The 26,331-nt window shown below is 33.7% G+C and overlaps 4 protein-coding genes across 6 annotated transcripts; 2 read left to right on the top strand and 2 right to left on the bottom strand.

Annotated features, from left to right (window-relative positions):
- The first annotated feature begins 740 nt into the window (after nt 1–740).
- LOC130816308 (peroxisomal adenine nucleotide carrier 1-like) lies at nt 741–9,616 on the top strand. Of its 2 annotated transcripts, none has more exons than XM_057682843.1 (6): nt 741–984; nt 1,187–1,329; nt 4,927–5,158; nt 7,908–8,054; nt 8,154–8,305; nt 8,869–9,616. In XM_057682843.1, exons 1-6 carry the CDS (start codon nt 958–960, stop codon nt 9,146–9,148), a joined length of 981 nt encoding a protein of 326 aa, XP_057538826.1. In that variant the 5' UTR covers nt 741–957; the 3' UTR covers nt 9,149–9,616. The 2 variants fall into 2 exon arrangements, with proteins under 2 accessions (XP_057538826.1, XP_057538827.1); XM_057682844.1 differs by having other exon boundaries at nt 798–984; nt 8,859–9,010.
- A 598-nt stretch (nt 9,617–10,214) lies between these two features.
- LOC130816334 (SKP1-like protein 12) lies at nt 10,215–10,997 on the bottom strand. The gene has a single exon (XM_057682845.1). The coding sequence runs from the start codon at nt 10,995–10,997 to the stop codon at nt 10,521–10,523; it is 477 nt and encodes a 158-aa protein (XP_057538828.1). The 3' UTR covers nt 10,215–10,520.
- A 4,051-nt stretch (nt 10,998–15,048) lies between these two features.
- On the top strand, nt 15,049–23,924 carry LOC130816266 (peroxisomal adenine nucleotide carrier 1-like). 2 transcript variants are annotated; one of them, XM_057682840.1, is made up of 6 exons: nt 15,049–15,292; nt 15,495–15,637; nt 19,235–19,466; nt 22,216–22,362; nt 22,462–22,613; nt 23,177–23,924. In XM_057682840.1, exons 1-6 carry the CDS (start codon nt 15,266–15,268, stop codon nt 23,454–23,456), a joined length of 981 nt encoding a protein of 326 aa, XP_057538823.1. In that variant the 5' UTR covers nt 15,049–15,265; the 3' UTR covers nt 23,457–23,924. The 2 variants fall into 2 exon arrangements, with proteins under 2 accessions (XP_057538823.1, XP_057538824.1); XM_057682841.1 differs by having other exon boundaries at nt 15,107–15,292; nt 23,167–23,318.
- Nucleotides 23,925–24,525: 601 nt separating this feature from the next.
- Nucleotides 24,526–25,914, bottom strand: LOC130816292 (SKP1-like protein 12). Its single transcript, XM_057682842.1, has one exon. It carries the CDS (start codon nt 25,304–25,306, stop codon nt 24,830–24,832), a length of 477 nt encoding a protein of 158 aa, XP_057538825.1. The 5' UTR covers nt 25,307–25,914; the 3' UTR covers nt 24,526–24,829.
- Between the last annotated feature and the right edge of the window lie 417 nt (nt 25,915–26,331).

Here is a 26,331-nt window from a genome sequence, read left to right as displayed (position 1 = left end):
ATCAACTTTGATCTATAAATTACCATCAATTATAATAGAGAAATTACACATATTAAGTATTGATCAGACAAAATTATGTCAAATAATATAAGATGCTCATTGGTATTATGGTGTGAGTTTTGTTGCATAGATTTGAGTATAGTATGAATGATAAATATGGTAAATAATACAGAAAGAAAGGAGTTGAGAGAATTTTGAAGGGAGAGGGGTAAACAAAAAAGTTTATAATAAAGGAAAAATAACATTAACGCTGTTGTTGCAAATAATCTCATCATTAGATTATTTTTTAATAATTTAATTTTTACCTTTAGTTCGATGTGAATAATCCAATATTTGGCTTAATTTACTACCAATATACCTTATTATTACACATTACTAATAATATGGTATGTTGTGGGCAAATGTATGAAAAATATTAGATTATTAGACAATCCAAAGTAGGATTATAATAAAAAAAATGGCTATACAATAATTAACAAATAAAGACAAATAAGAAGTGAAATAGTTTTTATTATAGGCAAAGGTGTTCAAATAGACTCGATGATCTGGTATTCCCCCGACTTTATAATCGAACGTCACAATTATGTCAAAACCAAACATGAACACAAGATTCAATTTTGAACCAACCCGAAATACCTAACCCAAAATCGATCCGATAACTCGAATGAATACTTCTAGGATAGATCGAGGGTTTTGAAAGGACTTGATGAAATCGAATCCAAGTGGTATTTGCTCTTCAACGAGTACACAATGCAATCCTCAAGAAGTATGTTTGTAAGATTTGGCTTCATTAGGGCATTATTTTGGCGTAAAATGGAAAGAAAGAAGTTTAGAATCCAAACCTCAGATTATTGAATGACTATTGAGAAGACCATGAGCCAGATAGGAGTCGTTGGTGGTGATTGAAGAACATCTAAAATCTGGAAAAACAATTCCAAATCTGAAAACGATGCGAAAATGACAGCAAAACCATGTGGGTACTGGGTGGGTCACTCTAATACTATTGCCTCTACTCCTTTGTCCTTCTTATTCAATTCCCTTCATTTTCTTCCATTCTCGATCGAACCCAAATCACAAATCACATCTGCCCTCCAACTTTCTCTGTTTTTTGTGAATGTTCTTTCTTGATTAATGTAATTTTCATAAACTAAGATTTGGGTTCTTTTTGTTTTATGTGTATCTCTAGATGGCTTTAAATTTCGAATCATTAACTGAGGCAACATCTGGAGCCATTGGTGCTTTGGTTAGCACCACTGTGTTGTACCCTTTAGACACTTGTAAAACCAAGTATCAAGCTGAAGCTCGTTCTCGACATCAACAAAGATACAGGTTTCCATTTTTCTTATCTTTTCTGGGTTTTCAGTTTCATGCTAGTTCTTTGCCGAATTCCTGTTGGTTTTGATTTTGTGCCCAATTGAATTCATTGCTTCTGTTGCTCTGTGGTGTTGTTTGATTTAGGTCTGATCTTTCAAAATTTGTTCTATGTTTGATTGAATGAACAAGAAGGTCATGCATGAATTGTTCCAACATTTTTTTTGCTGATTTCAATTTTGGGGGTTCTGAAGTAGGATCAGTTACTGCATATCTGAGAATCAGAGATCTATTTTCCCTCCATCACACGAAATTTACCCCACTTTTCTTTTTAATCTATCCCACCCAATTTATTCAATTTCATATCACAATAACTCAAGCTAAAGATGGGAGGATGAGGTGTACGAAAAGTCCCTCTAATCCATGGTGTAAAATCAAGGCTGCACTGCATTGCGTCGGCCGCGTTGTTGAGGTTTTTAAAAAATAGGAGATATTTCTCTTGTTGTGAAGGCGTAAAAATCACATTTTGAGCCGTATCAAGGGGATATTTTATGTTTTCGACCAATATTTAGGCATTACAATAACCACGTCACTCCCGTTACTGCATCATCGTTGTGTTACAACGATTGTGACCATTATCGCATTTTTACGCTATGCTCCAAGCCTCCCATGACTATGTGAGACAAATGAACATTAGAAAAGTTTTTGGAGCCTTCTCTCCCGCAGTTAGCATATCCTCTCTGTTAAGATATAGATGAGTAATGACTAGCAATGCATAAAGGCGTAGTGAAATAACAAAACTTTAAGGGAAAAGGACATATTGCGCTCTTGGGAAACACAACTAATGAGTAAAAAAAAATACTCTGGGAGTTAAGCTTCCGCTACTACAAAATGTAGATCGAAACAATAAAAAGATTTGTGGTAGCCTGGAACTGTCATTTGTCAAGAATTAAATTCCCTATTTTCAAATGAATTCTATGTTGCCAAACACTACTTTAAGTAATTATCACTTATGTACACACTATCATCCTTGTGATAACAAAGAGATTATTTCTTAATAATTCTTGGTAGCAAACACCATATGGAACTTCACATAAATTAAAAGTGGACATGAATTATTGAGCTATTTACCATAGATTTGTCCATCATAACCCTTTCCACTACCCACCTTTTATCTCTCTGTTTCACTTTCATATTTTCTGTCTTTCTTTACACCCTCTTCGTCCTCTCTCTCCAATGGAGAACCCACCATTGATGAATAAGAACTTCCAATTACAAAATCTTACCCTACCCAAATCTCTCTCCTTCATTCTCCTCTTTCTTTCAGGGTTTCCATTCTTTCCCATTTATATACTTTTCTCATTGTCATCTTGGCAAACCATTGATGAAATGCAAATTCCTTACCTCCAATTCACTCTTTTTATAGTTGTATGGTGATTTGCTCCATCAACGCAAGTGAACATGTCATAGGTGAATTTTGTAGTTGTGGAGATTTTAGACATTGGTTTATCAAGTTATGAAAACTTTGAGAATATCACATTACTCTACGCCATAGTGCAAAAATAAGGTAACGGTTGTAGTCACGGTTACGGGTAGGAATGTAGGATGATGCGGTATTGGGAGTAAATATTGGCCGAAAGTGTGAGATATCCCTCGAAACAATACAAAACACGTTTTTTACACCTTTACCACGCGGGCAACTTTGATTCTTTTTAATTTGAAACCCTTTACGAAGCGCTCTATGCTATGCAATGTGATCTTATTTTGAACTATGCTCTACGCATGCCTTCTTATCTGCATACGTATCCTCTTCCACGACTTTTGAATTGTTGTAGAACTTTACCGGTCCAATGTTGTGCAAAGGGTGACAGTGTCCATAAAATGTCAATTCACCATATTATGGAAAATTTGGACCGGATTTCTAATGGACCTAGGATATTTGGTTAAAGAGTTGATGTTTTTTTAAGTCATAGTTGACATTCTTTTTTTTCCTGTCAGTTTTACAAAATGAGTTGCTTGATTTCTTTTGAAATACTCAAGATTTGAAGTAATGACATGGATGTCAAATTTTTAGATTATAGAGGAATGATGGGATTTGGAGAGAATGAAGAGTTAGGATAGATTGCGGTTAGAGAGAGGAAGAAGGAGCTTGATGAGATAGGGGGGTGTGGAAAGAGGAGTGAATCAGAAGGAAAGAAAGAGGAGATGAGGTTGTGACTCATGCAAGGGAGAGAAGGGAAAGTGGTGGTTAAAGCTCTGGTGCCTCTCCCCTTCTCAAACCCAAAAAAATTTCTCTATCCAATGTTTTTAAATTAAAACCCATCAACGTGTTCCTCATGTTTTCTTGTGAATGTTGTTGGTCATGTCATATATGCATGTTTCAATGTACTACCAAGAAAAACATTTCTTTCATCCAAATTCAACAATATGACTGCGAAATCTCTTTGCCAATGACATTTGGACATTTCATCATCCACAAAGGTTGCAAGCTCTGCCTACTTCCAGATATGGTGCTTTTTTTTACAAGACCTGCTTGCAAAACCAGACTCCCAACCTGACTTAGTAGAGAAACATCCTCAAATTTGTAGATGTGCAAAATCAACTATAGAAAAGAATCTGGCATTATAAATTTTTACTTCGAGCTGTTAGAAAGACCATACTATAAACTGACTGGAACAGAATGAATTCAGACACCATTTGAAACTATTTTTGCACAATGAACAGAATTTCAGAAAGTTGTTAACTGGTGCCTGTATCACTCTCAGGTAAATTGTCATTGAGTTTGCACTACATGTGTTTTCTCCCCTTCTTTTGTGTGATTTTTGCAAAAAGTAACTCATGTCATTCGAGTTTTGTCGTTTAATATGCCTTCTACCACCAAATAGATGCAACTTTTGACCAATAAAGTTCTCATATATAAAGTCGAATGTAGCATCAATTTGATGACAAGACATACATGTTATCACGCTTTCATCTCCGAATCTCTCAAGCACGCACTATAGTATAATGGTATATATACTTTTGCACGAGTTCACCCTTCACTAGAGTATTATTGTTGTTGATTGCTTCTTTAGCATTTTCCATTATGGTAGCTTGATCAGGTTCCATATCATTTAGACGATAAGTTATGACTTATGTCTTTGAATTAAATGTTGGAAGATTTTTTGTACTAAAGTCATGGGGACATTCCATGTCGGTGTAACAGATCAGTCGGACCCGTTACCGAAACTTGATAGTTTGGACAATTTGAGTCTGCCCAATGACTCCCAAAAGATACTTCCTTATTTTTATTATTTCCAAAGCTAATTATTATTACAAAGGGTGGCCCTTTATATAGCCTAAGCCCCAAGAGACAACTACAAAGAATAACAACTAATCTAATCGACACAATACAAAGACTAATAATAGTGAAAAGACAATAATGCCCTTGGACCCTTTGACCTAAGTTATCATAGTTGGATATCACTAATGAATGTCTAATTACTTAAGTATTTCTATAAAAGAAGAGCATGATGAGCTATAAGTTGATTTAGGTCTATGCTTTTTTTGGTGCCATATTTTCTTTTTTTTATTTATATTACTTACTTAAAAGTTTTGCACTTTGTTGTACCACAGGAACCTTTCAGATGTTTTATGGGAAGCCATACATAATGGTCAAGTTCTTTCTCTATATCAGGGTTTAGGGACAAAGAACTTGCAATCTGTTATACAACAGTTTGTTTATTTTTATGGATACAGCTTTCTAAAGAGGCTTTACCTGAAGAGAAGTAATTCTAAGTCTATGGGCACAGTGGCAAACTTGATTGTTGCTGCTGCTGCAGGGGCTTGCACCAGTATTATTACACAGGTTAATTTCTCATATTTCTAGTTGATGAATAACCTTTATCATGTGCTACGTTATTTTAATTTTCTTGAGTTTCGTATGCATTCATGACATGTTGATCTAGAAGGCCTCTCGGGCTTCTTTTTTTTTCGCAGGGGGTGTATGATGTCAAAACTCTACTGAATTTTAGTTTGTTGCATAATTATCTAATGTTTATACTACATATCTAACCTTAGTCTAGAAGCTTCTATATATAAGTTACACCTTTTAATTAAAAAGAATTTCAATTCAAATGGAGAATAAGGCTTTGTTAAATACTTAGTTTTAAAAGGCGCAAAGCACACCGAGAAATAGAGGTGTTAGAGCCTAGAGGCTAAGCGCAAGGTGAAAACTCAAGCTTTTCGTAGGCAAGGATCACTTATTTGCTTAAATGCTTATAAAAAAGTATATTTGATATATTGCTTAAAGATTTGAAATTTTTTTCCATTGCACTATGCCACTAATATAGTGCAAAATGGTACTAGAGGGTACCTAAAACCCCATTTTAAAGCATTTTGCCTAATTGTTCTGTGTTTTATTGTGCCCTTTTGTGGGTTCCACATCGTTTTTCTCTTTGTGTTCTTTGATAACAATGTGATAAAAAACTAAGTGGTTTGATTCTCAACACCCACACGAATGATTGATTCCCTATTCCCCTTACTTGTATGGGTTTTCTAGCCTATTCTCAAATAAAAAAAACAATGTGATAAAACTAGAACTCTAGAAGAATTTAAAAAAAAAAGAGATAGAATTTATGAAATAAACTAGCTGAAAGCTGGAAAAACAAGAACAGGAAAATTGACAGAAGAAAAAACCAGAAGAAAGAAAACACTCAAAGTTTAAGTTGACAAAGGAAGAAAAGACAAGGTAATGAAGAATCTAGAAGGAAATAAAAAAAATGAAAAATCTTTTGCAAGACATTCTTGATATGGTTTACTCCTTGGCAAGTCTCTATTGCAATTGTGCGTTTGCAACTTGATCTAACAACTACATTCCTAATGTGATAATTGAAGTATAAAGTTGAGTAAAAATCGGATGATTTTTTAGTCATGTAGTTATTGAAACCACTATCAATTAACTATTTATTTGTTAATTCTTGGCCATCTTCATGCACACCAACCTACTTCTTCTGAAACTTGTGCTTGTGCTTGTGCTTGTTCTTGATTCCGCTTCCTTTTGCAAACTTTCTTTGTATGACCAAACCACTTGCAATGGTTGCATTGAGGCATACCTATTCCTCTACGATCACTTTCTAGGTGATTAGTTCTCTTACAAATTCCAAATGGAGGAAACTTACCTTTCTTTTCCAATTGCATTTCCTCCTTTTGCAGAATTACACTTGAAAATGTTTTTGACTTCTTGCTTCTCGTCATCTTGCTTTTATGACTGGTCTAAAATGATCCTTCTAGACTATAGTGCAAAAATACGGTCGCAGTAACAGGCGCGAAACAAATTTCACGACCAATATGGATGATTTGATTTCGCAATCAATTCGGCCAATATTTCAGCCGCTGTAAACTCAAAAACCTTTACGATACGGTCGCGATATGGTGATGCGGCCTTGTTTTTGCACTATTTGAATCCAGACTTGTGTTTGTTCTTTCGTTCAATCTTTCTTGTCATTCTTGCTTTTGTGGCCAAACCACCTTTGTGCTTTCAATCACACCAGTGCTCTATCATTTACTTCTGCGACGAGATTCAAGATTTTGTTGACAACATCTACTTCTTTATTTTAATCTCTTTACATCTTCATTTGATTAATTAAATTTGTGTCTTGTGTAATAATTGTTGATGTTTTCCTTAGACTCTTACTTAGATTTTCATAATTTCGTCTCACGTTGTAAGTATGATGGTTTTGATTTTCCCACTTCCTTGAAACTCTCTTTGCAAAGTACCTCATGCTTCTTTTGATGAAATTGCAATAATCATTCTCAGAAAAATGGTATTTGTCACAGATGATCTCCTCAGATGGAGCTGCACTTCTTGACGGTGTTAGCAACCTGAGAAAATGTTGCTTTGGCTTTCGAAGCGTTTTCTACTACTTCCCATAAATCTTTGTCTCTTAAGCTAATCTTTAATTAGCATCCAAAAATCACAATTTTCTCCATCAAATATGTGAATTATTTCTGGTTGAAGGTCCTTATTTGTAGAAGATGCATAAGCCATGTGTTTGGGGTTTTTGTATTTGGGTATTTTTTGCAGATATATGTGGAATTTATGCCTTGAACTTATGACTCTTGATACTAATTGTTGGAAGGGGAAGTAGGAAAAATTTGTGAGATGCTAGGAGAGATAAAGTAAGAGAACTTAATATTTTGCTTGTATATCTCTTTATTGATGTGGTATTACTCTCTTACAAATGATGAGTACAACCTTTGGTTTTTCACCTAATCATAACTCGTAACTATTCATACTTTCCAACTAAACTAGACTTAATACATGAACCTATTAGTTAAGCATACTAAAAGTTTTCTACCTTACAATGGTCTCATCAACTACGATGGGATTGTTTAGAATTAATTTTTCCATACCTAAAAAGTTTAGGTGAAGGTTTTTGTTGGATATGGCGATATAGCAAGGGTATGTTCTTGTCAGAGGGAAAACTGAAATTTGATTATACTTAACTGTCACATCTAAGTATTCCAAAGTAAATGAAGCATTTTTTTCCTCTCTCCTTTACTTGTATTGCATCGAACCTTTGGCTGATTGCTTTATTTCTGCTTTGAGTTTACAGCCTTTAGATACAGCATCATCCAAAATGCAAACGAGCGAGTTTGGTAAGTCTAAAGGGCTCTGGAAGACCCTCACTGAAGGCAAATGGAGTGATTCCTTTGATGGACTTGGCATCTCTCTTCTGTTGACCGCAAATCCGTCTATCCAGGTATGTGATTTCAACTCCTGTACCCTTGTCTGGTAAATTTCATGTTATAGATCTTTCTAGCGAACAGCTAAAAAAACTGACTTTGTTTTGTCTTGCTAGTACACAATTTTTGATCAACTCAAAAACAGACTCCTAAAAACCAATAGCAGAAAGTCGGACTCATCCCCACAAGCTCTATCTGCTTCTGCTGCATTTTTACTGGGAGCTCTCTCCAAGACTATTGCCACCTGCTTGACATATCCAGCAATTAGGTACGTGGTTCTTTTGTTCCTCAAAAACAGACACCTGAAAAAACATGTTGAATTGTCGTCCTCAAACTCGTGTAGTTGTGTCAAGGTGAGCCTTTGACAACTTCCCACCGCTACTTTTATGATTCTGCGAATTTCCTTAAAAAAAATACCCATGTTGAAATGTCAAGGTGCCAATAGGCAGACACAAGTACGTGTGTAATAGAATCCGAGTAATATAGGTCATGAACAAAATACCTATAATAATACAGTCTTTCATTAATTTCCCTACAGGCTACAATATACCAATTTTTGATTAACCATGAATAATACTATCTTAGGGGTTTTTTTTCTAGAATAATACCAACTTTAGTTTATCAACTAATTTCCTATTTTTTTTGTCATATAATCTTCTATAGTTTGATTTTTAGCATGTTAGGGGTATTTTAGGGATATTCTAGGGAAATACCCCTAAGTTAGTATTATTCATGGTTAATCAAAAATTGGTATTATTGTAGGAAAATAAGCAAAAGGTTGTATTATTCCTGATAATTTTCCTTAAATCAAATGGTTTAAGTTTTGTGCAGGTGTAAAGTTGTGATTCAGGCAGCAGAGACAGAAGAAGAGAAGCTGCCAGAAACACAAAAGAAAGCTCGTAAAACAATCTCGAAAGTATTCTACAACATTTGGAAATATGAAGGAATATCGGGATATTATAAAGGTTTACAGGCGCAGATTTTGAAGACTGTTTTGAGCTCTGCCTTACTTCTGATGATAAAAGAGAAGATTACAAAGAGTACTTGGGTTATAATGCTTGCTCTTAGAAGATACTTCTCCAAAACTAGTCCAAGATTGAAAAGCTCATAATTCTATCGCTCAATCATCGAAGTTTTTATCCGCTGGGATTATCGTGTAAAGAAAGATTATATTAGGTTTGCTATGCTCTGAAGAATTTTGTCAATAATGCAAAAAGAGCTTGCTTAAAGTAGGAGAGATTATCCTACTGGTCTTAGATTACATGAAGGGATTGATTGTTTGTTTTTCCTATACCTATAAATGAAATTGTATTTCTAGTTGTCATTTTTTTCCTTTGTATTTTATGGTAATGTCAAAATCAGTATGTATGCTTAAGAACAAGTGTTCATTCGGGTCATGGGTTGATTTCGGGTCATGGGTTTTGAGTTGGTTTAATATAGAGTCTTGTGTCCGCATTAATTTATGTAAATTTAATTGCATTTTAAAGTCGGATTAAGTCGAATTCGATTACAAAGTCGGGTAAATATTGGATCGTTGAATCTATTTTGAATAAACACGATAAATGAGCAATTGTCTTAAGTAATTACTGCTTTTCATAAAAGATCCTTTGTTAGATTTATTAACAATGTTATTTGCAACTGTCAAAACATTTATAATATCAACCAGGGGTGGATCTATGTATAGGCCTCCCCGGGCACATGCCCTATGCGAATTTTTTTAAAAAAATTTTTTAAAAAATAAAATTTCTGAATTTTGGGAATTAGGGGTCAGTTTTCTACCGCACCGCCTCATGCCCTCACCCCGCGGAGCCACCTCAGACGCTCACGGATGCTGTCTGCCTGCCGCTGCTGCTCGTTGCCTGCTGTGGGCTGTGGCTGCTCACAGCCTCTCTTCACAAAAACCCTAAAAAATCAAAATTTTGATTTTTTTTTTTTAGGTATTTTCACTCTTTATCTTAATCTTTATCTTGTAATCTTTAATTTTAATCTTAATCTTTATTCTTAATCTTGATTCTTGAATTTGTTAGAATGTTGTTTCTTGATTTTTTTTGTTTATGTTCTTTGAATAATTGAATATTTGTTAATGTTAATTTGTTTGTTTATCTTGAATAGTTAAATTTAAATCAAAATTTAAGAAACTAAATAATGAGAAAACCCAATTAATTCTACAATATTATTGAATTTTAGGAAGAAGCTGAGAGAAATAACTTCAAGAACAACAAATTTCTGAAATTATAATCACACAAAAGAATTTTTTTGTAGGATAAAGAACAAAATTTGTATTGAATAGAAAACATGAATGTTATAGAAGAAAACAGAGTTAATCTATAAAAAGGGGAGGGAAGAAGCACAGAGACTGTTGAAACAAACAAACATGATGAAAAACTACTTTTGTTTCATCAAATGGAATTTAAATACCACCAAACAAGAAAAGAATCTAAATTAAGTTATAAAAAATCTTAAACAAGAAATCAATTTTAGCTTCAGAATCTCTCGAATACCCATGAATTCTCATTTCGAACTTGTTTCTCTTCTTCAGGTGTAAAATCATTCTTGATTTGGAAATCTTCCCTGATTTTCTCCACAGACATACCTTTAATCATGTCGGCCACTGTTCGGCAAGTCAAATCAATCAAAGAATCCATAAGAAGATAATTAGCAGCCATAGTCAGATCAAACAAGATACTCCAATTACATTTGATGAATTCTTCATCCCATTTCTTGAGTTCTTCATCATTTATAGGTGGATCCTGTTTGGCGTGTTTTTTGCAGTAATCGAGAATGTGCGGCAGAATATCTGCATGAACTTTAAGCGGAGTAACACCATTGGTGAAGTTGTGACCCTTGATAAGGCTCTTGATCATCAGACTTTGCGATTCGACGATGTCGGATTCCACATCGAATGTCTGTCCATCCGAACTCATTAGGGTTATTATCTTCTCGGATGAAGACGATGCCATTGTTATGAAACATTGAGAAAACTAAGAAAACCAGAGACAGAGAATTGTATTGCGTTCTTCAGAAGGAGAACTGTAAATTGTTTCAAAAGAAATACGCTAGGAGAAAGAAATAGACTGAGAAAGTTCTTCAGAAGACAGAAAGAAACCAATTCATTTTTTTTATTTCATTATTTATTTTGACTTCAAAATTGAATTATATTTGTTCAATATACTCTTGTCAATATAAATATTAAAAAAATGAAATTACAATTTAAGTACAATGTAGAAAGAAAAAAATGCAAATGAAATTCAAAATATAACTTTATTTTTAATTTATTTTTAGAAGGAGAAATATATATAAATATAAAATAGAATAATATATTTTACTAATATATATATATATATATATATATATATATATATATATATATATATTTACACACACACACACACACACACACACACACACACACACACACACACACACACACACACACACACACACACACATATATATATATATATATATATATATATATATATATATATATATATATATATATATACATATATATATATATACATATATATATATATATACATATATATACATATATACATATATATATATATATATATATATATATATATATATATTTAAGATTTTAATTATTATTAACGTAATTATTACTATTAAAGTAATTAATATATAAAATATATAGAGAGATTTTCGTTAGTTATTAGTTAATAGAATAATTTTATTATTATTATTATTATTATTTTATAGTATTATTAATATTAAAATTATAGAAATATGATAGTGTATATATCGTATTTTAAAAGCGAAGTACAAACAAAAGGGATACGATGATCCCGTCGGATCTCACATAGGGGACTATTAAATTAACCGGCAGTTGAGTCACGCTAGCTAATCATAATATAATACTTTCTCTCTCTTCCTTTAAAATTACTGGTTCTGTTCTTCCTTTTCTCTCTTATAAATTCGCCTCTCTCATAACTTTATTTATGGGTCTTTTCTTGATTTGGGTAATCCATAGCTAAGTTTAATAGTGATGCAAGTTGAAGGTAATTGGCTATGGAGGCTGAAGAGCGACTATTAATGGTGGATATTAGGTTTTTATTGTGGAACTTTGGTGAGATAATGATGACAAACGAGTGAAAAAGTGTTGACCTTCATATCAAAGGATGAGTCTTTGAGTGAGTTGAATTGATAGGAAAGGAAAGGAGCAAAAAGATGTTTAAGCTATAGTAGTGGATTTAGAGTTTTGACAATGGAGGTTGTAATTGTGGGTTGATAATGGTCGTTTTGTTCTTGATGATTATAAATTGAAGTGATATAATTTTTGTGTCTATTAACCTAATCAAAATTGCTGCGATTTTTTGTTTCTCTCACTTAAATTTTAGAGATTGATTTCACCATTGTTTATCTGAGTTTTGTTGTTTTTTGTAACTGAGAAAATAGGAGAAGAATGTAAAATTTCACTAAAAAGGGAAGAAAGCCGAGTACATAACAAAGTTAAACAATAACAAATTAGAGACATGTGTCATTGTCCTACATGCTATTGGATCCTCTTGGAATATTATAAACTACTTCAAACAGATTTCTTCACTGTTTAAAATAGAGAAAAATCCATTTATCTTTTTGACCAAAATCCTTGTGCGCTCTTCATAACAACGAACAAACACTTGATTATTTTTAACCTACTCAATTGTTTGTTGTTATTAACAGCGAACAAACTCCAAACCTAGCATTGGAGCAACAAGTGCTTATTTTTGGAACAAAGTTTCCTCGAACCTTTTTTAAAATTTTTTTTGTCAATAAAGCTTATATTTTTCAAATTTTCGACAAGAAAGGAGTACAAAACTTGCTAAGAGTGGGGTAGAAGTACACATTGGAGATTAAGCAAAATTTGATGTTATGACAATTGGGACTATTAGTTCATCTTTGACTTCTAGTTTGATATTAGAGCTTAATAAATGTTATCATGTTCCCATTATTCATAAAATGTTATTTTATTTCTATGTTGGATGATGAAGGATATTTTATAAACATATTTTAGTTGGTCATCATGAAATGTTCTAAAACCCTTTTATGCAAAAGAAATTTATAAAAACAAATCATTCTCTACGAGTATTATATCAAGTAAGGGTCATCTTCACAAGGTCTGTTAGATTTGAGCTGGTGTAATGCTGTAAGGTAAAAAGGGTTAAGAAAGAGAGGCAAACAGATAAGTCAGAGCAAGCAAGCACAAAAAAAAAAAAAAAAAAAAAAGAACCACTAAGATAAGCAAGCAAGAATAAAAAGATTAGGATTTAAGCCTTAGGTTCTCTTAACATAATCAGAGGGCTAGTAATAAGGCCTCATGTAAACATTGTGAAAGGGAAAGTCAATTTAAGGATACATGATAGATCCTAATAACTCAAACTAGGTTTGACTCCATGGCAAATAGTTCTTTGGTCGGTGGAATCGACTTTATAGTTATCAAATGTTTTTTGGTCGATAAAACGATTACGTAGCTACCACCATTAGCTTGCCAACTATAATTAAATCTACCAATGCATTTGGTCGGTATGAGGTTTGATAAATTAGGCTGGACTTATTATGAATACCAACATATTAACGAGGAGACACGAGGTGCACACACTTTATAAGCCAAGGAGATACTTACCATCCCAAAACCATATGGCTATGGGAAAAAGGTCTCCAATAACTTATAAAGCGTGGACGCCATTTTCAATTTGTCGATGTGGGATAACCCATCCCAACACCCCCCTTACATCCGAACCCCCGTCAAGTTCGCATGTGAAAGTAATCAGTTAGGGTCAGAACGCCATTTTTTTCGGACCTACCATTTTAAAATCTTGATCGAACTATCGACTCTGATACCATGAAAAATAGAACTCAAGAGAGATTTCTGATTTTTAGAATTATATTCACATTACTAAGAAAAGAAATAACAAGCTCTAATTATACAAAACATAACTTAAAGAAAAAACTAGCTTTCCTAAAAATAATCTAATCCTAAAAATACCCTAATAATCTTCCTTAATAATAGGAAGTTATTAGTAAAAAAATCTAAATATTAACTGTTATTTTCTACAAGGTTGGTTTATTATCTAACCCTATCAATATCATAAATCGATTTCAATCTTGGTTGGGAACTCATTGTTTCTATAGTGATTGAAAAAAGAGAAGTGATATATAACCAGAATGCAAATGATTTTTTTGTCAAGTGTAATAATTAAATATAAACAACACGAATAATTGAGATATATCGATTATTTTAGGTGAATATAACGTTTTACTGGAAATCAACTTTGATCTATAAATTACCATCAATTATAATAGAGAAATTACACATATTAAGTATTGATCAGACAAAATTATGTCAAATAATATAAGATGCTCATTGGTATTATGGTGTGAGTTTTGTTGCATAGATTTGAGTATAGTATGAATGATAAATATGGTAAATAATACAGAAAGAAAGGAGTTGAGAGAATTTTGAAGGGAGAGGGGTAAACAAAAAAGTTTATAATAAAGGAAAAATAACATTAACGCTGTTGTTGCAAATAATCTCATCATTAGATTATTTTTTAATAATTTAATTTTTACCTTTAGTTCGATGTGAATAATCCAATATTTGGCTTAATTTACTACCAATATACCTTATTATTACACATTACTAATAATATGGTATGTTGTGGGCAAATGTATGAAAAATATTAGATTATTAGACAATCCAAAGTAGGATTATAATAAAAAAAATGGCTATACAATAATTAACAAATAAAGACAAATAAGAAGTGAAATAGTTTTTATTATAGGCAAAGGTGTTCAAATAGACTCGATGATCTGGTATTCCCCCGACTTTATAATCGAACGTCACAATTATGTCAAAACCAAACATGAACACAAGATTCAATTTTGAACCAACCCGAAATACCTAACCCAAAATCGATCCGATAACTCGAATGAATACTTCTAGGATAGATCGAGGGTTTTGAAAGGACTTGATGAAATCGAATCCAAGTGGTATTTGCTCTTCAACGAGTACACAATGCAATCCTCAAGAAGTATGTTTGTAAGATTTGGCTTCATTAGGGCATTATTTTGGCGTAAAATGGAAAGAAAGAAGTTTAGAATCCAAACCTCAGATTATTGAATGACTATTGAGAAGACCATGAGCCAGATAGGAGTCGTTGGTGGTGATTGAAGAACATCTAAAATCTGGAAAAACAATTCCAAATCTGAAAACGATGCGAAAATGACAGCAAAACCATGTGGGTACTGGGTGGGTCACTCTAATACTATTGCCTCTACTCCTTTGTCCTTCTTATTCAATTCCCTTCATTTTCTTCCATTCTCGATCGAACCCAAATCACAAATCACATCTGCCCTCCAACTTTCTCTGTTTTTTGTGAATGTTCTTTCTTGATTAATGTAATTTTCATAAACTAAGATTTGGGTTCTTTTTGTTTTATGTGTATCTCTAGATGGCTTTAAATTTCGAATCATTAACTGAGGCAACATCTGGAGCCATTGGTGCTTTGGTTAGCACCACTGTGTTGTACCCTTTAGACACTTGTAAAACCAAGTATCAAGCTGAAGCTCGTTCTCGACATCAACAAAGATACAGGTTTCCATTTTTCTTATCTTTTCTGGGTTTTCAGTTTCATGCTAGTTCTTTGCCGAATTCCTGTTGGTTTTGATTTTGTGCCCAATTGAATTCATTGCTTCTGTTGCTCTGTGGTGTTGTTTGATTTAGGTCTGATCTTTCAAAATTTGTTCTATGTTTGATTGAATGAACAAGAAGGTCATGCATGAATTGTTCCAACATTTTTTTTGCTGATTTCAATTTTGGGGGTTCTGAAGTAGGATCAGTTACTGCATATCTGAGAATCAGAGATCTATTTTCCCTCCATCACACGAAATTTACCCCACTTTTCTTTTTAATCTATCCCACCCAATTTATTCAATTTCATATCACAATAACTCAAGCTAAAGATGGGAGGATGAGGTGTACGAAAAGTCCCTCTAATCCATGGTGTAAAATCAAGGCTGCACTGCATTGCGTCGGCCGCGTTGTTGAGGTTTTTAAAAAATAGGAGATATTTCTCTTGTTGTGAAGGCGTAAAAATCACATTTTGAGCCGTATCAAGGGGATATTTTATGTTTTCGACCAATATTTAGGCATTACAATAACCACGTCACTCCCGTTACTGCATCATCGTTGTGTTACAACGATTGTGACCATTATCGCATTTTTACGCTATGCTCCAAGCCTCCCATGACTATGTGAGACAAATGAACATTAGAAAAGTTTTTGGAGCCTTCTCTCCCGCAGTTAGCATATCCTCTCTGTTAAGATATAGATGAGTAATGACTAGCAATGCATAAAGGCGTAGTGAAATAACAAAACTTTAAGGGAAAAGGACATATTGCGCTCTTGGGAAACACAACTAATGAGTAAAAAAAAATACTCTGGGAGTTAAGCTTCCGCTACTACAAAATGTAGATCGAAACAATAAAAAGATTTGTGGTAGCCTGGAACTGTCATTTGTCAAGAATTAAATTCCCTATTTTCAAATGAATTCTATGTTGCCAAACACTACTTTAAGTAATTATCACTTATGTACACACTATCATCCTTGTGATAACAAAGAGATTATTTCTTAATAATTCTTGGTAGCAAACACCATATGGAACTTCACATAAATTAAAAGTGGACATGAATTATTGAGCTATTTACCATAGATTTGTCCATCATAACCCTTTCCACTACCCACCTTTTATCTCTCTGTTTCACTTTCATATTTTCTGTCTTTCTTTACACCCTCTTCGTCCTCTCTCTCCAATGGAGAACCCACCATTGATGAATAAGAACTTCCAATTACAAAATCTTACCCTACCCAAATCTCTCTCCTTCATTCTCCTCTTTCTTTCAGGGTTTCCATTCTTTCCCATTTATATACTTTTCTCATTGTCATCTTGGCAAACCATTGATGAAATGCAAATTCCTTACCTCCAATTCACTCTTTTTATAGTTGTATGGTGATTTGCTCCATCAACGCAAGTGAACATGTCATAGGTGAATTTTGTAGTTGTGGAGATTTTAGACATTGGTTTATCAAGTTATGAAAACTTTGAGAATATCACATTACTCTACGCCATAGTGCAAAAATAAGGTAACGGTTGTAGTCACGGTTACGGGTAGGAATGTAGGATGATGCGGTATTGGGAGTAAATATTGGCCGAAAGTGTGAGATATCCCTCGAAACAATACAAAACACGTTTTTTACACCTTTACCACGCGGGCAACTTTGATTCTTTTTAATTTGAAACCCTTTACGAAGCGCTCTATGCTATGCAATGTGATCTTATTTTGAACTATGCTCTACGCATGCCTTCTTATCTGCATACGTATCCTCTTCCACGACTTTTGAATTGTTGTAGAACTTTACCGGTCCAATGTTGTGCAAAGGGTGACAGTGTCCATAAAATGTCAATTCACCATATTATGGAAAATTTGGACCGGATTTCTAATGGACCTAGGATATTTGGTTAAAGAGTTGATGTTTTTTTAAGTCATAGTTGACATTCTTTTTTTTCCTGTCAGTTTTACAAAATGAGTTGCTTGATTTCTTTTGAAATACTCAAGATTTGAAGTAATGACATGGATGTCAAATTTTTAGATTATAGAGGAATGATGGGATTTGGAGAGAATGAAGAGTTAGGATAGATTGCGGTTAGAGAGAGGAAGAAGGAGCTTGATGAGATAGGGGGGTGTGGAAAGAGGAGTGAATCAGAAGGAAAGAAAGAGGAGATGAGGTTGTGACTCATGCAAGGGAGAGAAGGGAAAGTGGTGGTTAAAGCTCTGGTGCCTCTCCCCTTCTCAAACCCAAAAAAATTTCTCTATCCAATGTTTTTAAATTAAAACCCATCAACGTGTTCCTCATGTTTTCTTGTGAATGTTGTTGGTCATGTCATATATGCATGTTTCAATGTACTACCAAGAAAAACATTTCTTTCATCCAAATTCAACAATATGACTGCGAAATCTCTTTGCCAATGACATTTGGACATTTCATCATCCACAAAGGTTGCAAGCTCTGCCTACTTCCAGATATGGTGCTTTTTTTTACAAGACCTGCTTGCAAAACCAGACTCCCAACCTGACTTAGTAGAGAAACATCCTCAAATTTGTAGATGTGCAAAATCAACTATAGAAAAGAATCTGGCATTATAAATTTTTACTTCGAGCTGTTAGAAAGACCATACTATAAACTGACTGGAACAGAATGAATTCAGACACCATTTGAAACTATTTTTGCACAATGAACAGAATTTCAGAAAGTTGTTAACTGGTGCCTGTATCACTCTCAGGTAAATTGTCATTGAGTTTGCACTACATGTGTTTTCTCCCCTTCTTTTGTGTGATTTTTGCAAAAAGTAACTCATGTCATTCGAGTTTTGTCGTTTAATATGCCTTCTACCACCAAATAGATGCAACTTTTGACCAATAAAGTTCTCATATATAAAGTCGAATGTAGCATCAATTTGATGACAAGACATACATGTTATCACGCTTTCATCTCCGAATCTCTCAAGCACGCACTATAGTATAATGGTATATATACTTTTGCACGAGTTCACCCTTCACTAGAGTATTATTGTTGTTGATTGCTTCTTTAGCATTTTCCATTATGGTAGCTTGATCAGGTTCCATATCATTTAGACGATAAGTTATGACTTATGTCTTTGAATTAAATGTTGGAAGATTTTTTGTACTAAAGTCATGGGGACATTCCATGTCGGTGTAACAGATCAGTCGGACCCGTTACCGAAACTTGATAGTTTGGACAATTTGAGTCTGCCCAATGACTCCCAAAAGATACTTCCTTATTTTTATTATTTCCAAAGCTAATTATTATTACAAAGGGTGGCCCTTTATATAGCCTAAGCCCCAAGAGACAACTACAAAGAATAACAACTAATCTAATCGACACAATACAAAGACTAATAATAGTGAAAAGACAATAATGCCCTTGGACCCTTTGACCTAAGTTATCATAGTTGGATATCACTAATGAATGTCTAATTACTTAAGTATTTCTATAAAAGAAGAGCATGATGAGCTATAAGTTGATTTAGGTCTATGCTTTTTTTGGTGCCATATTTTCTTTTTTTTATTTATATTACTTACTTAAAAGTTTTGCACTTTGTTGTACCACAGGAACCTTTCAGATGTTTTATGGGAAGCCATACATAATGGTCAAGTTCTTTCTCTATATCAGGGTTTAGGGACAAAGAACTTGCAATCTGTTATACAACAGTTTGTTTATTTTTATGGATACAGCTTTCTAAAGAGGCTTTACCTGAAGAGAAGTAATTCTAAGTCTATGGGCACAGTGGCAAACTTGATTGTTGCTGCTGCTGCAGGGGCTTGCACCAGTATTATTACACAGGTTAATTTCTCATATTTCTAGTTGATGAATAACCTTTATCATGTGCTACGTTATTTTAATTTTCTTGAGTTTCGTATGCATTCATGACATGTTGATCTAGAAGGCCTCTCGGGCTTCTTTTTTTTTCGCAGGGGGTGTATGATGTCAAAACTCTACTGAATTTTAGTTTGTTGCATAATTATCTAATGTTTATACTACATATCTAACCTTAGTCTAGAAGCTTCTATATATAAGTTACACCTTTTAATTAAAAAGAATTTCAATTCAAATGGAGAATAAGGCTTTGTTAAATACTTAGTTTTAAAAGGCGCAAAGCACACCGAGAAATAGAGGTGTTAGAGCCTAGAGGCTAAGCGCAAGGTGAAAACTCAAGCTTTTCGTAGGCAAGGATCACTTATTTGCTTAAATGCTTATAAAAAAGTATATTTGATATATTGCTTAAAGATTTGAAATTTTTTTCCATTGCACTATGCCACTAATATAGTGCAAAATGGTACTAGAGGGTACCTAAAACCCCATTTTAAAGCATTTTGCCTAATTGTTCTGTGTTTTATTGTGCCCTTTTGTGGGTTCCACATCGTTTTTCTCTTTGTGTTCTTTGATAACAATGTGATAAAAAACTAAGTGGTTTGATTCTCAACACCCACACGAATGATTGATTCCCTATTCCCCTTACTTGTATGGGTTTTCTAGCCTATTCTCAAATAAAAAAAACAATGTGATAAAACTAGAACTCTAGAAGAATTTAAAAAAAAAAGAGATAGAATTTATGAAATAAACTAGCTGAAAGCTGGAAAAACAAGAACAGGAAAATTGACAGAAGAAAAAACCAGAAGAAAGAAAACACTCAAAGTTTAAGTTGACAAAGGAAGAAAAGACAAGGTAATGAAGAATCTAGAAGGAAATAAAAAAAATGAAAAATCTTTTGCAAGACATTCTTGATATGGTTTACTCCTTGGCAAGTCTCTATTGCAATTGTGCGTTTGCAACTTGATCTAACAACTACATTCCTAATGTGATAATTGAAGTATAAAGTTGAGTAAAAATCGGATGATTTTTTAGTCATGTAGTTATTGAAACCACTATCAATTAACTATTTATTTGTTAATTCTTGGCCATCTTCATGCACACCAACCTACTTCTTCTGAAACTTGTGCTTGTGCTTGTGCTTGTTCTTGATTCCGCTTCCTTTTGCAAACTTTCTTTGTATGACCAAACCACTTGCAATGGTTGCATTGAGGCATACCTATTCCTCTACGATCACTTTCTAGGTGATTAGTTCTCTTACAAATTCCAAATGGAGGAAACTTACCTTTCTTTTCCAATTGCATTTCCTCCTTTTGCAGAATTACACTTGAAAATGTTTTTGACTTCTTGCTTCTCGTCATCTTGCTTTTATGACTGGTCTAAAATGATCCTTCTAGACTATAGTGCAAAAATACGGTCGCAGTAACAGGCGCGAAACAAATTTCACGACCAATATGGATGATTTGATTTCGCAATCAATTCGGCCAATATTTCAGCCGCTGTAAACTCAAAAACCTTTACGATACGGTCGCGATATGGTGATGCGGCCTTGTTTTTGCACTATTTGAATCCAGACTTGTGTTTGTTCTTTCGTTCAATCTTTCTTGTCATTCTTGCTTTTGTGGCCAAACCACCTTTGTGCTTTCAATCACACCAGTGCTCTATCATTTACTTCTGCGACGAGATTCAAGATTTTGTTGACAACATCTACTTCTTTATTTTAATCTCTTTACATCTTCATTTGATTAATTAAATTTGTGTCTTGTGTAATAATTGTTGATGTTTTCCTTAGACTCTTACTTAGATTTTCATAATTTCGTCTCACGTTGTAAGTATGATGGTTTTGATTTTCCCACTTCCTTGAAACTCTCTTTGCAAAGTACCTCATGCTTCTTTTGATGAAATTGCAATAATCATTCTCAGAAAAATGGTATTTGTCACAGATGATCTCCTCAGATGGAGCTGCACTTCTTGACGGTGTTAGCAACCTGAGAAAATGTTGCTTTGGCTTTCGAAGCGTTTTCTACTACTTCCCATAAATCTTTGTCTCTTAAGCTAATCTTTAATTAGCATCCAAAAATCACAATTTTCTCCATCAAATATGTGAATTATTTCTGGTTGAAGGTCCTTATTTGTAGAAGATGCATAAGCCATGTGTTTGGGGTTTTTGTATTTGGGTATTTTTTGCAGATATATGTGGAATTTATGCCTTGAACTTATGACTCTTGATACTAATTGTTGGAAGGGGAAGTAGGAAAAATTTGTGAGATGCTAGGAGAGATAAAGTAAGAGAACTTAATATTTTGCTTGTATATCTCTTTATTGATGTGGTATTACTCTCTTACAAATGATGAGTACAACCTTTGGTTTTTCACCTAATCATAACTCGTAACTATTCATACTTTCCAACTAAACTAGACTTAATACATGAACCTATTAGTTAAGCATACTAAAAGTTTTCTACCTTACAATGGTCTCATCAACTACGATGGGATTGTTTAGAATTAATTTTTCCATACCTAAAAAGTTTAGGTGAAGGTTTTTGTTGGATATGGCGATATAGCAAGGGTATGTTCTTGTCAGAGGGAAAACTGAAATTTGATTATACTTAACTGTCACATCTAAGTATTCCAAAGTAAATGAAGCATTTTTTTCCTCTCTCCTTTACTTGTATTGCATCGAACCTTTGGCTGATTGCTTTATTTCTGCTTTGAGTTTACAGCCTTTAGATACAGCATCATCCAAAATGCAAACGAGCGAGTTTGGTAAGTCTAAAGGGCTCTGGAAGACCCTCACTGAAGGCAAATGGAGTGATTCCTTTGATGGACTTGGCATCTCTCTTCTGTTGACCGCAAATCCGTCTATCCAGGTATGTGATTTCAACTCCTGTACCCTTGTCTGGTAAATTTCATGTTATAGATCTTTCTAGCGAACAGCTAAAAAAACTGACTTTGTTTTGTCTTGCTAGTACACAATTTTTGATCAACTCAAAAACAGACTCCTAAAAACCAATAGCAGAAAGTCGGACTCATCCCCACAAGCTCTATCTGCTTCTGCTGCATTTTTACTGGGAGCTCTCTCCAAGACTATTGCCACCTGCTTGACATATCCAGCAATTAGGTACGTGGTTCTTTTGTTCCTCAAAAACAGACACCTGAAAAAACATGTTGAATTGTCGTCCTCAAACTCGTGTAGTTGTGTCAAGGTGAGCCTTTGACAACTTCCCACCGCTACTTTTATGATTCTGCGAATTTCCTTAAAAAAAATACCCATGTTGAAATGTCAAGGTGCCAATAGGCAGACACAAGTACGTGTGTAATAGAATCCGAGTAATATAGGTCATGAACAAAATACCTATAATAATACAGTCTTTCATTAATTTCCCTACAGGCTACAATATACCAATTTTTGATTAACCATGAATAATACTATCTTAGGGGTTTTTTTTCTAGAATAATACCAACTTTAGTTTATCAACTAATTTCCTATTTTTTTTGTCATATAATCTTCTATAGTTTGATTTTTAGCATGTTAGGGGTATTTTAGGGATATTCTAGGGAAATACCCCTAAGTTAGTATTATTCATGGTTAATCAAAAATTGGTATTATTGTAGGAAAATAAGCAAAAGGTTGTATTATTCCTGATAATTTTCCTTAAATCAAATGGTTTAAGTTTTGTGCAGGTGTAAAGTTGTGATTCAGGCAGCAGAGACAGAAGAAGAGAAGCTGCCAGAAACACAAAAGAAAGCTCGTAAAACAATCTCGAAAGTATTCTACAACATTTGGAAATATGAAGGAATATCGGGATATTATAAAGGTTTACAGGCGCAGATTTTGAAGACTGTTTTGAGCTCTGCCTTACTTCTGATGATAAAAGAGAAGATTACAAAGAGTACTTGGGTTATAATGCTTGCTCTTAGAAGATACTTCTCCAAAACTAGTCCAAGATTGAAAAGCTCATAATTCTATCGCTCAATCATCGAAGTTTTTATCCGCTGGGATTATCGTGTAAAGAAAGATTATATTAGGTTTGCTATGCTCTGAAGAATTTTGTCAATAATGCAAAAAGAGCTTGCTTAAAGTAGGAGAGATTATCCTACTGGTCTTAGATTACATGAAGGGATTGATTGTTTGTTTTTCCTATACCTATAAATGAAATTGTATTTCTAGTTGTCATTTTTTTCCTTTGTATTTTATGGTAATGTCAAAATCAGTATGTATGCTTAAGAACAAGTGTTCATTCGGGTCATGGGTTGATTTCGGGTCATGGGTTTTGAGTTGGTTTAATATAGAGTCTTGTGTCCGCATTAATTTATGTAAATTTAATTGCATTTTAAAGTCGGATTAAGTCGAATTCGATTACAAAGTCGGGTAAATATTGGATCGTTGAATCTATTTTGAATAAACACGATAAATGAGCAATTGTCTTAAGTAATTACTGCTTTTCATAAAAGATCCTTTGTTAGATTTATTAACAATGTTATTTGCAACTGTCAAAACATTTATAATATCAACCAGGGGTGGATCTATGTATAGGCCTCCCCGGGCACATGCCCTATGCGAATTTTTTTAAAAAAATTTTTTAAAAAATAAAATTTCTGAATTTTGGGAATTAGGGGTCAGTTTTCTACCGCACCGCCTCATGCCCTCACCCCGCGGAGCCACCTCAGACGCTCACGGATGCTGTCTGCCTGCCGCTGCTGCTCGTTGCCTGCTGTGGGCTGTGGCTGCTCACAGCCTCTCTTCACAAAAACCCTAAAAAATCAAAATTTTGATTTTTTTTTTTTTAGGTATTTTCACTCTTTATCTTAATCTTTATCTTGTAATCTTTAATTTTAATCTTAATCTTTATTCTTAATCTTGATTCTTGAATTTGTTAGAATGTTGTTTCTTGATTTTTTTTGTTTATGTTCTTTGAATAATTGAATATTTGTTAATGTTAATTTGTTTGTTTATCTTGAATAGTTAAATTTAAATCAAAATTTAAGAAACTAAATAATGAGAAAACCCAATTAATTCTACAATATTATTGAATTTTAGGAAGAAGCTGAGAGAAATAACTTCAAGAACAACAAATTTCTGAAATTATAATCACACAAAAGAATTTTTTTGTAGGATAAAGAACAAAATTTGTATTGAATAGAAAACATGAATGTTATAGAAGAAAACAGAGTTAATCTATAAAAAGGGGAGGGAAGAAGCACAGAGACTGTTGAAACAAACAAACATGATGAAAAACTACTTTTGTTTCATCAAATGGAATTTAAATACCACCAAACAAGAAAAGAATCTAAATTAAGTTATAAAAAATCTTAAACAAGAAATCAATTTTAGCTTCAGAATCTCTCGAATACCCATGAATTCTCATTTCGAACTTGTTTCTCTTCTTCAGGTGTAAAATCATTCTTGATTTGGAAATCTTCCCTGATTTTCTCCACAGACATACCTTTAATCATGTCGGCCACTGTTCGGCAAGTCAAATCAATCAAAGAATCCATAAGAAGATAATTAGCAGCCATAGTCAGATCAAACAAGATACTCCAATTACATTTGATGAATTCTTCATCCCATTTCTTGAGTTCTTCATCATTTATAGGTGGATCCTGTTTGGCGTGTTTTTTGCAGTAATCGAGAATGTGCGGCAGAATATCTGCATGAACTTTAAGCGGAGTAACACCATTGGTGAAGTTGTGACCCTTGATAAGGCTCTTGATCATCAGACTTTGCGATTCGACGATGTCGGATTCCACATCGAATGTCTGTCCATCCGAACTCATTAGGGTTATTATCTTCTCGGATGAAGACGATGCCATTGTTATGAAAGATTGAGAAAACTAAGAAAACCAGAGACAGAGAATTGTATTGCGTTCTTCAGAAGGAGAACTGTAAATTGTTTCAAAAGAAATACGCTAGGAGAAAGTTGTATTTATAGTGAGGAAAAAACAAGGGCTACGGAATTTTTTTTTTTTTTTTCGAAGTAACACAAATTTTCGAGAGACCGGTGTCTTTGATAAACTATCTTTAATTGAGTTGATCCAATGGATTAAGGGTCGGGTCACATTTTAATAGGTCATTAGCGGGTCACGTTAATTGCAAAAAAAAATTTACCCCTTTTTTTTATTATATTTTTAAATGATATTAATATTTACATAAGTGGGTCGATCCAAAAGGCCATAAAGTATAATAAAAAAAAATATTTTATGAACTTTTAAACATCGGGTCAAAGTGGGTCAAACGGGCTTTGCTTTGCCTCGACCCGTTTAAGATTTGACATGACCCACCCCTACCCTACCCGCCTCGACCCGCCCCAACCCGTTGAACACCTCTAGATAGGAATAGTTGGAGACACCAAATTCAGACTCTAGACTAATAATACTTTTTTTAGTTGTCTTTCTTGTCCTCATGTCTTGTTGTTTAATTACCTACCCTTTTCTACTTTTTCCTCAACTAGTCTATTATATCATCTCATTCATTATTTCGGCTGTGTTAAAAGGTAGGGAGAATATAAGGAGAAAAGTAGTATAAGAGATAAACTTATATCGGTTTATCTTCTATTGCATTCACTATCAAAGTATTGTGGAACTTGCACATATGTATAGTGCAAGATGATAAAGGGATACAAAAGTGTTACTATTAAAAGGGATAGAAAAACCCACAATCCAATGCATTCAATGTGTTGTCCCATTAATCACAATACTCCCCCTTGAATGCATTACATATATGTAGAAATTTTATTATGACATTTATGATCCTAAAACTGTCTCATTAAAACCCTTTATCAGGAAAAACCCGGTGGGAAAAAAAAAACTAATTAAAGGAAAAAAGAGTACAGTGATCA

Source organism: Amaranthus tricolor, chromosome 1 (assembly GCF_026212465.1).
Source record: "Amaranthus tricolor cultivar Red isolate AtriRed21 chromosome 1, ASM2621246v1, whole genome shotgun sequence".
Taxonomy (NCBI): Eukaryota; Viridiplantae; Streptophyta; class Magnoliopsida; order Caryophyllales; family Amaranthaceae; genus Amaranthus; species Amaranthus tricolor.
This window is presented reverse-complemented; position numbering and strand designations above follow the sequence as displayed.